The 16152-nt window shown below is 46.7% G+C and overlaps 1 protein-coding gene across 6 annotated transcripts in view; it reads left to right on the plus strand.

The window, feature by feature from the left end:
- Nucleotides 1-16152, plus strand: part of cul9 (cullin 9) — a 57135-nt gene that overhangs the window by 8602 nt on the left and 32381 nt on the right. For 5 of the 6 annotated variants that reach the window (XM_078160969.1, XM_078160972.1, XM_078160970.1 and 2 more), the window contains exons 3-21: nt 4540-4694; nt 5200-5811; nt 6455-6596; nt 6678-6868; nt 6944-7130; nt 7227-7484; nt 7580-7778; nt 7995-8196; nt 8401-8591; nt 8668-8864; nt 9046-9194; nt 11221-11309; nt 11399-11504; nt 11593-11820; nt 13249-13339; nt 13427-13598; nt 14689-14794; nt 14927-15022; nt 15127-15302. In XM_078160969.1, the coding sequence (XP_078017095.1) occupies nt 4540-4694; nt 5200-5811; nt 6455-6596; nt 6678-6868; nt 6944-7130; nt 7227-7484; nt 7580-7778; nt 7995-8196; nt 8401-8591; nt 8668-8864; nt 9046-9194; nt 11221-11309; nt 11399-11504; nt 11593-11820; nt 13249-13339; nt 13427-13598; nt 14689-14794; nt 14927-15022; nt 15127-15302 (3547 nt within the window). Of the gene's footprint in view, nt 1-4539; nt 4695-5199; nt 5812-6454; nt 6869-6943; nt 7131-7226; nt 7485-7579; nt 7779-7994; nt 8197-8400; nt 8592-8667; nt 8865-9045; nt 9195-11220; nt 11310-11398; nt 11505-11592; nt 11821-13248; nt 13340-13426; nt 13599-14688; nt 14795-14926; nt 15023-15126; nt 15303-16152 lie in introns of all 6 variants that reach the window. The other variant, XM_078160968.1, reaches the window with a different exon arrangement.

Genomic DNA, 16152 nt, shown 5'->3' on the forward strand with positions numbered 1-16152 from the left:
TTAGGACCCGCCCTAAATTGGGACACAGCTGTTATCTGAAGAAACTGGTAACACTAAACAACTGTATGCGAGGCGAAAATGTTCGAAAAGAAACTTACATGGTTCCGTTTGTGGCAGCGTTACGCTTTCGTCCACCAAGGCGATGGTTTTGCATTGCAGTGGCTGAGTTTAGAGCTCCGGTCACTTGGCATGCCGGCCTGTCTCCAAGGATCGAGTCCAAGACATCGAAATGCAGATTTCTCCTTGACCGCCCGTTGCCACTTCGGCTGAGGTCCTTCTTTTGGTCCCAGTAATCTTTTTTTTTTTTTTTTTTTTTTTTTTTTTTTTAAGCTTTTTAAGTTTTTTGCTGATCTGGTCGACGGTCCTCTCGTATCCTGCAGCAGCCATCTCACGCTGTATTTGGATAAATACCAACTTGGTTCATGAAGCTCCCTCGAGTTTGTTTTGAACCTTTGCTGACGACCATAAGGCAAGGAGACAGCTTGTTTCCTCGATGGACTACTGTTGCTTTGATGCATCCATGGCTTCACTCCTCGCTGTTTTTTTTCAAAAATGGCGCTTCACGTGGCCTTGTTTATTGTTGTTGGTCTCAATAACCCCACCCCCTCCCCCGTGACATATGTGGTTTGTTCTTCGAGTCCAGCAAAGAACTGGTGCCACACTGGAACTGTTTTGTTTCTGGCCCAGAGCCAGTCGTGGGTGATGGAAAAATCCACCAGCTAAGCAACTTTATTTACAGGCCAAAATATAAGCTGCGTTTTTGTGTCACATAAATATTAGTTTCAGTACGTTTTATCGTGATAATTTAAAGCTCCCATCTGCTCAGCAGTGATGAACTGGACACGTCTCAGGCTTTTATGTCTCCATGCCAACAACAGCTGAGGCCAGACAGACGCATCCTGTTTTCAGGATGAACACGATATCTCAAGAATACCACCTTGGCGTGTTGGCTTGTTGTAGCAGGTGCTCAGTCCCTGCCGGGCCCTCTGTTTCCATCCTCACAGTGTGCCGGTGTCAGACGGTGGGTCGCTGCTGCTGCTGCTGCTGGCTGTATGTGCTTAAGCCCCGCCCACTCACACACATTCTCATTGACTGATGAATTGGCGCTGGTTATTTATATTATTGTGGCGTATTGATTATGAATCCAGTCCATCTGATGCTGGTTTTGTTTCATCACTGGAGCCGGTATCTCACTATCACTATCCTCATTCAGATTTTAAGAAGCTACAACTGAAGCCTTGTTTCCACCAAACACTTTGAGTTTGGAACCAGCAGTAAGCCTTCAGACATGGTACCTAGACCCTCGGTGTGTTCAGACAGTCCTCTTAAATGTGGGCGGGGTTGTTGTCACTCACTGCTCCGTCCAGCACTCGCTGTATTTCCTCATCAGCGGTGACACAGATGGAAGTCTGCACCTGGTTTATCGTCCACAGAACGAGGCTGCACGCCCACATTTTCACAACAAAATAGAACAGGCTGCAGTGAGAGTCTCTCTCCATGGGATATTTAAAAATAGCAGCTTTGTGCATTTAGTCCTTCTCAGGCAAGCTCAGGGGTTTAGTGTTGCTGTAGCCCACAGGAAGTGAGGATTAGAATATATGACCTTCACATAATCCGCTCCAAATTAATCTATATTTTTAAAGTCATTACTAAAAGTGTGTGTCATATAAAAACTAAAGTGATGGTCAAAGTTGTCACAGTGAAATTTAAGGTGTGCTGATGGATTCACGTCATCAACTCATGCATTGAGTAACATTACAAGTTAACGTTCCACCTTAAAAGTTGCCGGCAGTCGGCCCAGTGAATGAAGTTATTTTTTTCTCTTTCATTTTATAGTTGTAGTTTACTGATGTATGAACAGAGGTTACATAAAACCAGAGTGACCGTCCTCTACTGACCAATCAGACTGCAGGGTTGATCAGAGAATAGTTTTAGTTGTCAGGTTGGTGTGATGTGGTGTGACACGTCTGATGAGGACACACTGAGCCGGCTGCTGGTCAACATGATAAAGACTCAAACATGTTGCTATCTGATAAAAAGCTGTGAACAGAGTGACTCTGTAAAACCCTTAACGTCTGCCATCCCTCACTACTTCCTCTTCTTCTTCTCTGTCTCATTCTTCCTCTGTGTGTGTGTGTGTGTGTGTGTGTGAAGCCCAAACTCTTTTTACAGTTTCAATAATTCAGAAACAAACAGAGAGGTTTCTTCTTTTTTTTTTTTTTGGTCACATGTGGAGAAAAATCCTGGGAGGGGAGCAGCTGAAAGTTTTTCCCATGAGTCATCTGGGCTGCGGTCTCACACACACACACACACACACACACACACACACACACACACTCTGACTGAGTTTCCAGAGAACAAACCAGAGTTCATAAAAAGAATCTGTTGGACGTTCAGTCAGAGATCATTTGAATTTTAAACCAATGGGATGTCAGCGAGACAGAGGGGGCGGAGCCTGCTGCTCAGGTGTCGCCCTCAGATCTGATCTGAGAGCAGCTTGATATGTCACAGTTTATTCTGTGTGATGAGTGAAGCAGTGAAGTTATGTTTGTAAAACATGCTGAGTCATGGAGGAGACGGTCCTGCCTGTCACTAACACGTCCTGCACAGTCGCGCGTTAATGACATGAGTCACAGCCCAGCAGGGTTGATGATGATGATGATGATGATGATGGTGGTGGTTCACAGTGAGCCAGTGAACTTTATTTCTACTGCAGTTTAGAGACAAACAGAGCTGATCTCACAGCAAAAACAAAAGGAAGCAGAGAAACAGAAAAGTCTAAGAACAGTAAAATAACAGAGTAATGATTACCTGTCATTGTTGGTCCTGGAGCTGGGGACAGACACAAGCCTGGGGTTGGATAGTCTCAGGTCTCTCACAGTGTGATATGAGGGGAGGAGCTCAGTGATGTCAGACGGGGCGGGGCTGTTTAACACTTTGTAGACAAACATCAGAGGCCCGTTGCACAAAACACCTTAAGTTAAGATTTTCCTTAGAGTCCTTGTTAAGGCTTCCTCAAGACAAAATCAATTGCACAAAGACCCTTAAGTCTTCTCCTTAAGGTTTCATTAAAATATTGACTTAAGTATTTATGGTTTTAAAAAAGAAAAACCCTTAAAGTAGCTCTGACTCTATCTTAACTGCAACATGACCACAATTTGCCATGTTTGTGCCAAATTTGAAGACATTCCCTCATGGTGTTCTTGAGATATTGCATTCACACAAATGAGAAAGACAAGGCCACAGTGACTTTGACCTTTGACCTGTGGCCACTGAAATCTAATCGGGTCATCCGTGAGTCCAAGTGGACGTTTGTGCCAAATTTGAAGAAATTCCCCTGAGGTGTTCTTGAGATACTGTGTTTACAAGGATGGGACGTACAGATGGACAACCTGGACACGTCATTCCTCCGACTGCAGCTATCACTGTAGAGCCGGCAGGAAGTTAACAGGTGACTCAGGTCAGAGGTGGATGTGACATCACTGTAGAGCCGACAGGAAGTTAACAGATATACGTCGGTTCAGGCTCACTGGCCATTGTTGTTAAAATGGCGGCACTCTGCCGTCTGTGTTTGGTCTGTCAGGCGAACATCAGGTCAGTGGAGGTCGTTCAGCCGCAGGTATAAAGCCCACTGATTCTGACGGACCAAACAGGAAGTCAGTGACATTCAGACAGAGGCCAGGACTGTCTCCTCTACAGCAGGAAATGATGTCATCATCATCATCATCATCAAGGCAGCTTTGTTTTCCTGTTGGAGCGGAGGAATGTGGTCATTCAGCTGAATCACACTCTGAACTTTATCACACAGGAAGTTCAGTCTGTCACTACACCCTGCAGTCACTACTGAGGGAAAAGTGAAACCACCAGGCTCAGCTAGACGGACAGACGGACAGACAGACAGAGGGACAGACAGACAGACAGAGGGACAGACAGGGACAGAGTGAGGCTGCAGTTTGTTCACCAGCTTTGAGTCTTCTTCTGAGCAGGATGTGTGTGTTAGATCAGAAGAAATAAACGTTTCAGGTGTTTGAATGTGACGCGTGGAGACAGAGAACAACCTGCAGGTGGCCACCTGTTGTCATGGTTACAACAGATGATGACACGTCACACACACACATACTGCTGAGGACCCACCGACCCACGGTGATGATAACATCCTGTCTGTCAGCTGACCAGTGTTCAGTCGGTGGTCTCAGATTTATGATGCGTGGTGAACAGATGAACCGACGTTTCACACCTGAGAAAGAAAAGGCAAATGGGAGGCAGGTCTAAAGTGGGACAGCACAGAGGGGTCCAGATGGGACTGTGTAGGAGGGGCCTAACCACAGCGTGTTTGAAGGCAGCTGGGACAGACCCTGAACTAAGACTGGAGTTAGTAGAGACGAGGACACTTGACCCAACACAATGAAAAACCTCCTTTAAGAATTTGGCAGAATGATATCTAAGGGACAGTTATTTATTTTGGATAAGTAGCAGGGCTGAACATTAACGTTTGTCCTCCTGTCCTCCTGTCCTCCTGTCCTCCTGTCCCCTGTGCAGGAAGTCGTGCGTATGTCCTGCTGTCCCTCAGTCAGCAGGACGGCATCGAGCAGCACATGGACTTTGATAACCGCTACACTCTGCTGGAGCTGTTTGCTGAGACCACGTCGTCAGAGGAGCACGGCATCTCCTTCGAGGGGATTCACCTGCCGCAGGTACACACACACACACACACACACACACACACACTGTGTCAGCTGGTTTCTGTTTGTGTTATAATTTGTGATGTTTTCTTTCACAAAATGTTTGTCTACAGATATTTAAATATATATTCACATAAACAAGTTTAAATTAATGAAGTTTATTAATATTATCGTTGATCATTAATATTGAAATAATTAGTAACATTTTTATTGTTATAATTATTTACTATTGTTGTTGCTGCAGTTTTTATTATATATTAATGTTAATGTTGATTAAATGAATCAAATAATAATCAGTGATATTGATTAATAATATTTTTCACGTTATCGTATTTCATTATTTTCTATTTTTATTATTATTATTGTCTTTTTATTATTGTTATTATTATTATAATTATTGATTATTGAGTACTGATTGTTTATGTGTTGTTTATGTGCTGTTGTTGATTACTAATTATGTGTGTGTGTGTGTGTGTGTGTTTGTGGTGTGTGTGGTGTGTGTGGTGTGTGTGCTCAGATTCCTGGGAAGCTGCTTTTCTCTCTGGTGAAGCGCTACCTGTGTGTGACGTCACTGATGGACAAACTTAACACGGCGGGGGCGGAGTCTAACTCTGACAGACAGGATGCCAGCCCCTCCCCCGCCTCCTCCTCCAGCGCCGCCCACCAGGCAGAGCACCTCCGCGTCCAGCGAGAGTTCGACTTCACCATGGCCATGGCCAACCTCATCTCGGAGCTGGTCCGTGTGATGGGCTGGGACCGCAACCGCCAGCCTCCCGACGGCTCCGCCCACCATCCAGGTGGGGGCGGGGCTTGTGGGGAGGAGCTGGGGGAGGAGGCATCCCGCCCCGTCCTCAGATCCATCTTCCAGCCCCGTTTCTGCGCCTCCCCTGTCGTCCTCACCGCCACCTCTGCTGTAGCCGCTCCTGCCGCCGCCACGCCACCAAAAAAGAAGACTGGAAATGGATATAAAACACGCTCTGACTTCGCCAGCCGCTCGGCCTACGTGGAGTACGTCCAGGACAACCTGAAGAGCGGCATGATGGTCCGCATGCTGGAGGACTACGAGGAGGTGAGCTCCGGAGACGAGGGAGAGTTCCGCTACAGCAACGACGGCTCGCCACCTGTTCAGGTGAGGAAACATGGCGTCGATACAAAGACTCACACAGACACGTCAGCACAGTGAGCCGAGATCACTATAGCTTCTAATCATTATTACTGTGACATGTTGGTGAGTGACTCCTGTCAGCCTGCAGCGCCTCCTGCTGGTTAAAGCAGAGGAGTCAGGTGTTCAGAGAAACCTGATCTGATTGGATCAAATCTTAAAAACAGGTTGTTCAGGAGAAACAAAATGATCAGATCATGTAATCTGGTCCTGATTTTGATCCGGACCAAGTCTTCAGTTTGTCCAAAACATGTTGGGAGGATCAGGATCAGGATCGGGATCAGGATCGGGATCAGGATCAGGCTGTGTCTCGTTAACAATAATACTAAAAAAAAGATTTTTAGTATCATATGAAAAATTCGTTAAGATCAAAACTTAACTCACTACAGCAGAGACCTGCTGCTGCTGATGATGATGATGATCAGTGACATCAGGAGGGAAACAATGGATATATGGACATCAGTTATTGGACTAATCAGTTGTTACATAGCAACATAAAATCCAACATGGCGTCCCCCTGATAACGTCCCTGGACCTGTTGAGTCTGGAGGACAGCATTGTGTGATGTGTCCTGTGTGTGTGTGTGTGTGTGTGTGTGTACTGCGTTCAGGTGTACTGGAACTCCCTGTCCAGGACGTACTGGGTCCACTGGCACATGGTGGAGATCCTGGGCAGCGGCAGCAGCAGTCAGGCTGAGAAGGAGACGCAGGAGAAGGCCTCCACCCTGACGGAGACTCTCAAACTCACCGCGGGTAAGATCCCATCACACCTGACGCCTCCACCTGTCCCTCAGCTCAGGTCAGGTGACCCTGTTTGTGTCTCTGCTCCCACAGTGAGTCAGACGTTCTTCTCCAAGCCGCCCGGAGGGCTGTACTCTCTGCCCTACCTGTCGGAGGGTCTGCAGAGGGAGCCGCTGGCCCTGAGCCGGGCCGAGTGGTGGGAGATCCTCTTCTTCATCAAGAAGCTGGAGCTCAAGCAGCAACAGGAAGTCAACAGCATCCTGCTGCAGAGCCTGGACGACCAGGTGAGACACACACACCCACCCAGGGGCATGATGGGTAAAAAACTATTCACTCACACCTGTCTGTCTGTCCCACAGGAGACGGAGTTGGACGACTTGTCTCTGATTGGTCTGTCTGTCCCCGGAGACGTGGCGAAGAAGCTGCTTCACTACCTGAAGCAGAAGCTGCCGTCGTCGTGTCTCAGTGACCTGCTGTGTTCACACACCTTCTGCAAACACTACCTGAGGAGAGGAGGAGGAAGTCTGGAGGACGAAGAGCTGCTGGGTGAGGACGCACAGGACATGTGTCTCTGTCAGGACGCACAAGACATGTGTCTGAGTTTCTAAATCTGTCTCCATGTCTGTGACTGTTTGTTTCCAGCTGAAGGCTCTCTGGGTTCGTCCAACTTGGCAGGAGGAGGGGGAGGAGGAGGAGGAGGGGGAGGAGGAGGAGGGGGACCAAACTCCTCCTCTTCATCGTCAGCCTTGGCCTCCTCTTCCTCTGCGTTGGGCTCTGTCTCTAAGAAGGCAAAGAAGGAACTTCCTCCTGACTCAGGCTGTGGCAGCCCGGAGACGGAGAACGAGCTGCCGTCAGAGGACGACAGCAAATACCCCGAAGACCTGGAGGACAAGATGAAAGGTGGGAGATGGGGACAGGTGTCCACAGGGACTCTGTGTCCCTTCAGGTGGACAGTAACATCAGAGTCAGAGTCCATTTGTCTGTCCTCCCTGCAGTGTTCAACAACCCGCGGGTCCAGGGGAAGAAGACGGTGCTGGAGAAGCTGGGGGAGGTGGTGGACATCCTGAAGAAGGGCGGGGCGTCCTCAGACCACGCCCAGCAGCTGGCCGCCGTCCTCTTCATCACCAGGCTGCTGGAGGAGAAGGGAGCACAGGAGAAGAACTCCATGAGGAGCGACTCGGCTCAGACCATACGGTGAGACGCCATCATCAGTGGACCGCTCCAGGAAATACACAGAGCCAGAGACAACATATAGGTGTGGTGTATCCCAGGATAGAGTGTGGAGTGTTCCAGGAGATACACAGAGCCAGAGTGTAGTTCAGGGGAGCTGGGAGAGCAGATGACGATGTGTGTCCCTGAATGTGTGAGGTTCACTGTGTGATGATGTGTCTTCTGTGTGTCCTCCATCAGGGACAAGGTGCTGAAGCTGCTGGTGGAGCTGCTGGGCTCGTCCTCCAAAGACCTGGTGGTCAGCACGCTCAGACTCACCCACCTCCTAATGCTCAAATACGAGTGGAGGGTTTCCTTTGCCACCGAGGGCGGAGTCAAAGCTGTCCTGTCCTGCATGCAAGAGTTCTCCGCCATCACTCACGTCCAGCAGCTGGCGCTCGCAGTAAGACACACCCCTCACATCCACTGTCCTCAGATGGATGCAGCTACATGCTGCAGCTTTGTTAAACAGCTGCAAATGATCTGAGGATCTGTGACATCACAGGCTGTGACATCACAGACTCCCCCTGTCATTAATCTGTAAAACCATGATGTCACAGTTTTAAGATGGCCGTCCTGTGTGATCTGTTGTTGTTGTTTGTGTCAGACTCTGAAGGTCATCACCGGAGCCAGTAAACACGACCTGCGCAGTGTCGGCAGCAGCCTCCCGCTGTCTGAGTCTGGCACTCAGATGATGTTGGAGATCTTCGCCAGCATTGGCTCGGCCACGCCCGAAGGCTCCAAGGGCCTGTTGGGAGCTATCCCCGCTGCCGTTGACCTCATGCTGCAGACTAAAGGGTAACTTCCTGTCGCTGGTTCAGGTGTTGACTTCCTCTGAAGGTTCCTGTTACTGACAGCGGTTTTCTGTGTGCAGCTGCATGCTGTCGGTGAGAAACGGCCTGCTGGTCATCATCATGCTCATCTCCAACCACAAGAGCCTGGCGGAGCAGCTGGTGGCCGCCGATGTCACCGCCGTCCTCAAGAAGTGTCTGACTCTGTCCAGAGCTGAGACCATGCTCGCCATCATCGCCCTCAACCACATCTCCATGGTGCACAAGCTGGAGAGCAAAGGTACCCCCCCCCCCCGGATCACATGACTCCATGGTGATGAAGCTGTAAACTCACCAACATAGAGCTTAATGTTGACGTCAGTACAGTCCATCCTGTCTGTGGGACTGAAGCTTTGTCTGTCCTGTGTGTGTGTGGGTGTGTGTGTGTGTGTGTGTGTGTGTGTGTGTGTGTGTGTCATCAGAGAGTCGTGAGCAGCTGGACCTGAAGGACACGGAGCTGCAGATGTTGGTGGTGAGTCTGAAAGAGCTGACGGCCACTAAGGAGGTGATCCAGACTCTGGAGCAGCTGCTGTGTGACGACACCTCTCAGCTGGAGGACCAGCGCAGTCAGGTACAGAGTATACCTGTCACCTGTGACTCACCTGTGATTCATCAGAGCTCCAGTGTGTCACAGTCACAACCATATATAGACCTTTAACACTGTCACTTCAGCCATGCCAAATGACTCTGGATCTGTGTAGCTTGGAGTTAAACTTCTCTCCTGCATCCTGTTGTGACCTCACATATCTGAGTTAATGTCTGATCTTCACCATCAGCTGAAAACTCATCCTCATCCTGCTGCTTCACAATAAAAGTTTTTGCATATCAGAGTAACAGGAGACTTTTATTGTTAAGAGTCTACAGGAAGTGAAATGTGTTCATCACCGAATTAGTGGATTTATGGAGACACAAATACCTGCTGCACTGGGCTGACGGCCCAAACCATGCTGAGCCAAGTCATACCAAACCAAGTCGAACCAGACCAAACCAAACCAAACCAAGTCGAACCAGACCAAACCAAACTAAACCAAGTCATACCAAACCAAGTCGAACCAGACCAAACCAAACTAAACCAAGTCATATCAAACCAAGTCGAACCAAACCAAACCAAACCAAGTCGAACCAGACCAAACCAAACTAAACCAAGTCATACCAAACCAAGTTGAACCAGACCAAACCAAACCAAGTCGAACCAGACCAAACCAAACCAAGTCGAACCAGACCAAACCAAACTAAACCAAGTCATACCAAACCAAGTCGAACCAGACCAAACCATGCTGAGCCAAGTCATACCAAACCAAGTCGAGCCAGACCAAACCAAACCAAGTCGAACCAGACCAAACCAAACCAAGTCGAACCAGACCAAACCAAACTAAACCAAGTCATACCAAACCAAGTCGAACCAGACCAAACCAAACTAAACCAAGTCATACCAAACCAAGTCGAACCAGACCAAACCAAACCAAGTCGAACCAGACTAAACCAAGTCATACCAAACCAAGTTGAATCAGACCAAACCAACCCAAGTCGAACCAGACCAAACCAAATCAAGTCGAACCAGACCAAACCAAACTAAACCAAGTCATACCAAACCAAGTCGAACCAGACCAAACCATGCTGAGCCAAGTCATACCAAACCAAGTCGAGCCAGACCAAACCAAACCAAGTCGAACCAGACCAAACCATGCTGAGCCAAGTCATACCAAACCAAGTCGAACCAGACCAAACCAAACCAAGTCGAACCAGACCAAACCAAACTAAACCAAGTCATACCAAACCAAGTCGAACCAGACCAAACCAAACTAAACCAAGTCATACCAAACCAAGTCGAGCCAGACCAAACCAAACCAAGTCGAACCAGACCAAACCAAACTAAACCAAGTCATACCAAACCAAGTCGAGCCAGACCAAACCAAACCAAGTCGAACCAGACCAAACCAAACCAAGTCGAACCAGACCAAACCAAACTAAACCAAGTCGAACCAGACCAAACCAAACCAAGTCGAACCAGACCAAACCAAACTAAACCAAGTCATACCAAACCAAGTCGAGCCAGACCAAACCAAACCAAGTCGAACCAGACCAAACCATGCTGAGCCAAGTCATACCAAACCAAGTCGAACCAGACCAAACCAAACCAAGTCGAACCAGACCAAACCAAACCAAGTCGAACCAGACCAAACCAAACTAAACCAAGTCATACCAAACCAAGTCGAACCAGACCAAACCATGCTGAGCCAAGTCATACCAAACCAAGTCCAGCCAGACCAAACCAAACCAAGTCGAACCAGACCAAACCAAACTAAACCAAGTCATACCAAACCAAGTCAAACCAAACAAAACAAAGTCAGTGTTTGGTTTGTCCATTCTGGGCTACTGTAGAAACATGGTGGTGCAACATGTTGATCTCTGTAGACGAGGACCTGCTCCCTGTGTAAATAAACGTCTCATTCTGAGGGAACCAGAACACAACCATGATTTAAATCTGACACACTGGAGTTTTAAAACATGATGATGATGATGATGATGTCACAGAATATGATGAAGCCACCTCACAGGATACAGTCGTTAAATATTGGTGATTATTGGTTGGTCAGGTGACCCACAGTCGAGATACGTATCAAGACCTGGTTCGTCTGATGGAGCAGCACCGAGCAGACCGGGCCGTCCAGCTCTCCATCCTCAGGTACTGACCCCCCACAGTGTCATGGTGATGATGATGATGATGATGATGATGATGAAGCCGCTTGTCTGATTGGCTGTTTGTCTCTGCAGGATCCTGAACAAGTTCCTGGATAACTACCAGGAGGACATGCTGCCATGGCACGAGAGCATCGAGCCCTGCCTGTCCTCCATGACGGCCTTCATCAACGACAGAGAGGTCGGTACACAGCACGTACACACATGCGCGCACACACACACACACTTTCTGTATGCAAACGTTTGACCTGCTGTGATTCGTCATTTAGGTGGTCCAGCTGTTCATCCGCTTCCTGTACCGCCTGGCGTCCCTGAACAAAGACTACGCGGTGGTGATGTGTCGCCTGGGGACCAAAGAGGCTCTGGTGAAAGCTCTGGACAAACACAGCACCAACCTGCTGCTGGTCACCGAGCTGCGTGACCTCATCACTGACTGTGAGAAGTACGCCAGCCTCTACAAGAAGATGACCACAAGTGTCCTCGCAGGATGTATCCAGGTATGCAGGACACACCGTTAACTCTTCACAACGCCGCCACTGCTGCAGCAAGTCTGCCTGGAAACGGCTTCCTGACAACACCACAGCGACTCAATTTAAAAAACATTATTCGGTTTACTGAACGTGTAAAGATCATAGAAGAAGAAGGGTCCTCTTTTTTTCCCCTCCGCACTGTGGATAGCCGCCAAAGGTCAAAGGTCACTGTGACCTAGCATCCCACTCATTCTCATTAATGTGTCACCACAAAAAGGGCTTGAGGGAGTTTCCTCAAATTTCGAACAAACTTGCACTTGAACAGAAGATTAAACTGATTAGAATTTGGAGGTCAAAGTCAAAGGTCACTGTGACCTTGCATCCATCACATTCTTGTGAACACAATATCATAAGAACAGCTTGAGGGAGTTTCCTCAAATTTGGCACAAATGTCCCCTTGGACTCAACAATGAACTGATAACTTTTTGGTGATCGTGGATCAGAGGTCGAGGTCACTGTGACCTCACAAAACTTGTTTTTATGCCTCCCAGCTGGTGATAACTGGCTGGAGGCATTATGTCCGTCCTTCTATCCATCTGTCCCATCCTTGTGATCACGATATCAAGAACACCTCAAGGGAATTTCTTCAAATTTTGGCACAAACATTCACTTGAGCTCAGTGATGAACTGACTAGATTTCAGTGGTCATAGATCAAGTTAGCCATGACCTTACCTGTCTCATTCTTGTGAACACGATATCTCAAGAACAGCTTGAGGGCATTTCCTAAAATTTGATGCAAACGTCCACTTGGGCTCAAGAATAAACTGATTAGAATTTGGTGGTCAAAGGTCTTTTTGACCTCATCTGTTTCATTCTTGTGAACGTGATATCTTAGGAATGCCGTGAAGGAATTTCTTTAAATTTGACACAAACAACCACTTAGTCTGAAGACTAAACTAATTAGAATTTGGTCGTCAAGGGTCAAAGGTCACTGTGACCTTACAAAACATATTTTTCTGCCTCCGTGTCGGTGATAGCTGTGGCTAGAGGCATTATGTTGTCGTCACTGTGACCTTGTCAGCTTACAACAGTGTGGTGATCAAAGCACAACACTTAGCAGCAACCTCCGCCAGCCGATCTTCCCTCAAACAATGAGACTTGCTATATTCGTCGTGGTGGTTCCTGACTGACATTTCGTACAGTAGCAAGGAGCAACAGTGACATCATGAGCGCTGCTCTGAGGAGTTCAGAGATTTTAATAAAGAAGTGCTCTGAGCGACCACAGAAAAGAGCCAGGGCGCTCTGAAAAAGAACGCTGGGCATGTTGCTTCATCTATAGAAGGCAGCGTCCACTCTCTCCATCATGTGGACGCAGGTCCGTCATTTGGAGGTGTTTACAGTCTGACTTCCTGTCATTAGATATCTGACCTGGTCTACTTCCTGTTTCCTGTCAGATGGTGTTGGGTCAGATTGAGGAGCATCGTCGTAGCCATCAGCCAATCAACATCCCCTTCTTTGACGTGTTCCTCAGGAATCTCTGCCAAGGTCTGTATACATTTAATAACATGATTAAAGATAACGCCTCATAACTGGTGTCACTGGTGTCACTGGTTTAACTGGTGGTGTGTTCAGGCTCCAGTGTGGAGCTGAAGGAGGACAAATGCTGGGAGAAGGTGGAGGTCTCCTCCAATCACCATCGAGCGAACAAGCTGACCGACAAGAACCCCAAAACCTACTGGGAGTCCAACGGCTGCACTGGCTCACACTTCATCAACATCTACATGCACAAAGGAGTCATCATCAGGTAGTACCAGATACTACAGATACCACCAGATACTACAGGTAGTACCAGATACTACAGATACCACCAGATACTACAGGTAGTACCAGATACCACCAGATACTACAGGTAGTACCAGATACCACCAGATACTACAGGTAGTACCAGATACTACAGATACTACAGGTAGTACCAGATACTACAGATACCCCCAGATACTACAGGTAGTACCAGATACTACAGATACCACCAGATACTACATGTAGTACCAGATACCACCAGATACTACAGGTAGTACCAGATACTACAGATACCACCAGATACTACAGGTAGTACCAGATACTACAGATACCACCAGATACTACAGGTAGTACCAGATACCACCAGATACTACAGGTAGTACCAGATACCACCAGATACTACAGGTAGTACCAGATACTACAGATACCCCCAGATACTACAGGTAGTACCAGATACTACAGATACCACCAGATACTACATGTAGTACCAGATACCACCAGATACTACAGGTAGTACCAGATACTACAGATACCACCAGATACTACAGATACCCCCAGATACTACAGGTAGTACCAGATACTACAGATACCACCAGATACTACATGTAGTACCAGATACTACAGATACCACCAGATACTACAGATACCACCAGATACTTAAGGTAGTACCAGATACATCAGGTAGTACCAGATACTACAGATACCACCAGATACTACAGGTAGTACCAGATACTACAGATACCACCAGATACTACAGGTAGTACCAGATACTACAGATACCACCAGATACTTAAGGTAGTACCAGATACATCAGGTAGTACCAGATACCGCAGATACCACCAGATATTGATACTGACAGTACTACTAAACATAGTCAACACAAGTACCTGCGGATGTACTCTGTGTTCATCAGCGTACGTCCTCCTTTCTCTGTGGACAAAACCACAGGTCATGAAGTTAATCTGAGGTAGAAGTATTCAGTTCTCTGAGAGTACTCTCAGGTCGTCACTGATACTAATACCTACTACAGTACAGATACTGAGAGTATACTGCAGGTATATGAAAGATAAAGTATGAACCTGTCATGTGTGTAGACAACTGGCCATCCAGGTGGCCAGCGAGGACTCGAGCTACATGCCGGCCCGAGTCTTGGTCCTGGGAGGAGACGACCCGACCAACATCAACACTGAACTGAATACGGTGAGTCTCCTCCTCCTCATCCTAATCCTCCTCCTGCTCCTCTCTAAAGGAGGAAGAGTTGGCCTGGATCACTTGATGTGATGATGTAAACACAAAATAATGACCACATGTATTTATGAACAACCCGTCCAGGTGAATGTGACTCCGTCAGCCAGTCGGGTGGTTCTGCTGGAGAACATGACCAGGTTCTGGTCCATCATCCAGATCAGGGTCAAGAGATGTCAGCAGGTCAGTCTACCATCTCTATGGACTCCACCCCTCTGTATACTGACCCCACCTCTCTATCTACTGACCCCGCCCTTCTAAATACTGACCCCTCCTTCTTCTGACAGGGAGGTATCGACACTCGGGTCCACGGTTTCGAGGTTCTGGGTCCGAAGCCAACGTTTTGGCCGGTGTTTAAGGAGCAACTGTGTTGTCGGACCTACCTGTTCTACAGCACCAAGGCTCACACCTGGTGTCAGGAGGTGATGGAGGACAAGACACAGCTGCTGCAGCTCTTCAACAAGTAAATATCACGAGATATAATACTGTTAATACTACCATAATACTGCTATTAATCTTAATACTGTTAATACTACCATAATACTGCTATTAATCTTAATACTGTTAATACTACCATAATACTGCTATTAATCTTAATACTGTTAATACTACCGTGATACTGCTATTAATCTTAATACTGTTAATACTACCATAATACTGCTATTAATCTTAATACTGTTAATACTACCGTGATACTGCTATTAATCTTAATACTGTTAATACTACCGTGATACTGCTATTAATCTTAATACTGTTAATACTACCGTGATACTGCTATTAATCTTAATACTGTTAATACTTCCATAATACTGCTATTAATCTTAATACTGTTAATACTACCATAATACTGCTATTAATCTTAATACTGTTAATACTACCGTGATACTGCTATTAATCTTAATACTGTTAATACTACCGTGATACTGCTATTAATCTTAATACTGTTAATACTACCGTGATACTGCTAATACTGTTAATACTACCATAATACTGCTATTAATCTTAATACTGTTAATACTACCATAATACTGCTATTAATCTTAATACTGTTAATACTACCATAATACTGCTATTAATCTTAATACTGTTAATACTACCATAATACTGCTATTAATCTTAATACTGTTAATACTACCGTAATATTGCTATTAATCTTAATACTGTTAATACTACCGTGATACTGCTAATACTGTTAATACTACTGTAATACTGCTATTAATCTTAATACTGTTAATACTTCCATAATACTGCTATTAATCTTAATACTGTTAATACTACCGTAATACTGCTATTAATCTTAATACTGTTAATAC

The sequence above is a fragment of the Epinephelus lanceolatus genome, chromosome 17 (assembly GCF_041903045.1).
Source record: "Epinephelus lanceolatus isolate andai-2023 chromosome 17, ASM4190304v1, whole genome shotgun sequence".
NCBI classification, from domain to species: domain Eukaryota; kingdom Metazoa; phylum Chordata; class Actinopteri; order Perciformes; family Serranidae; genus Epinephelus; species Epinephelus lanceolatus.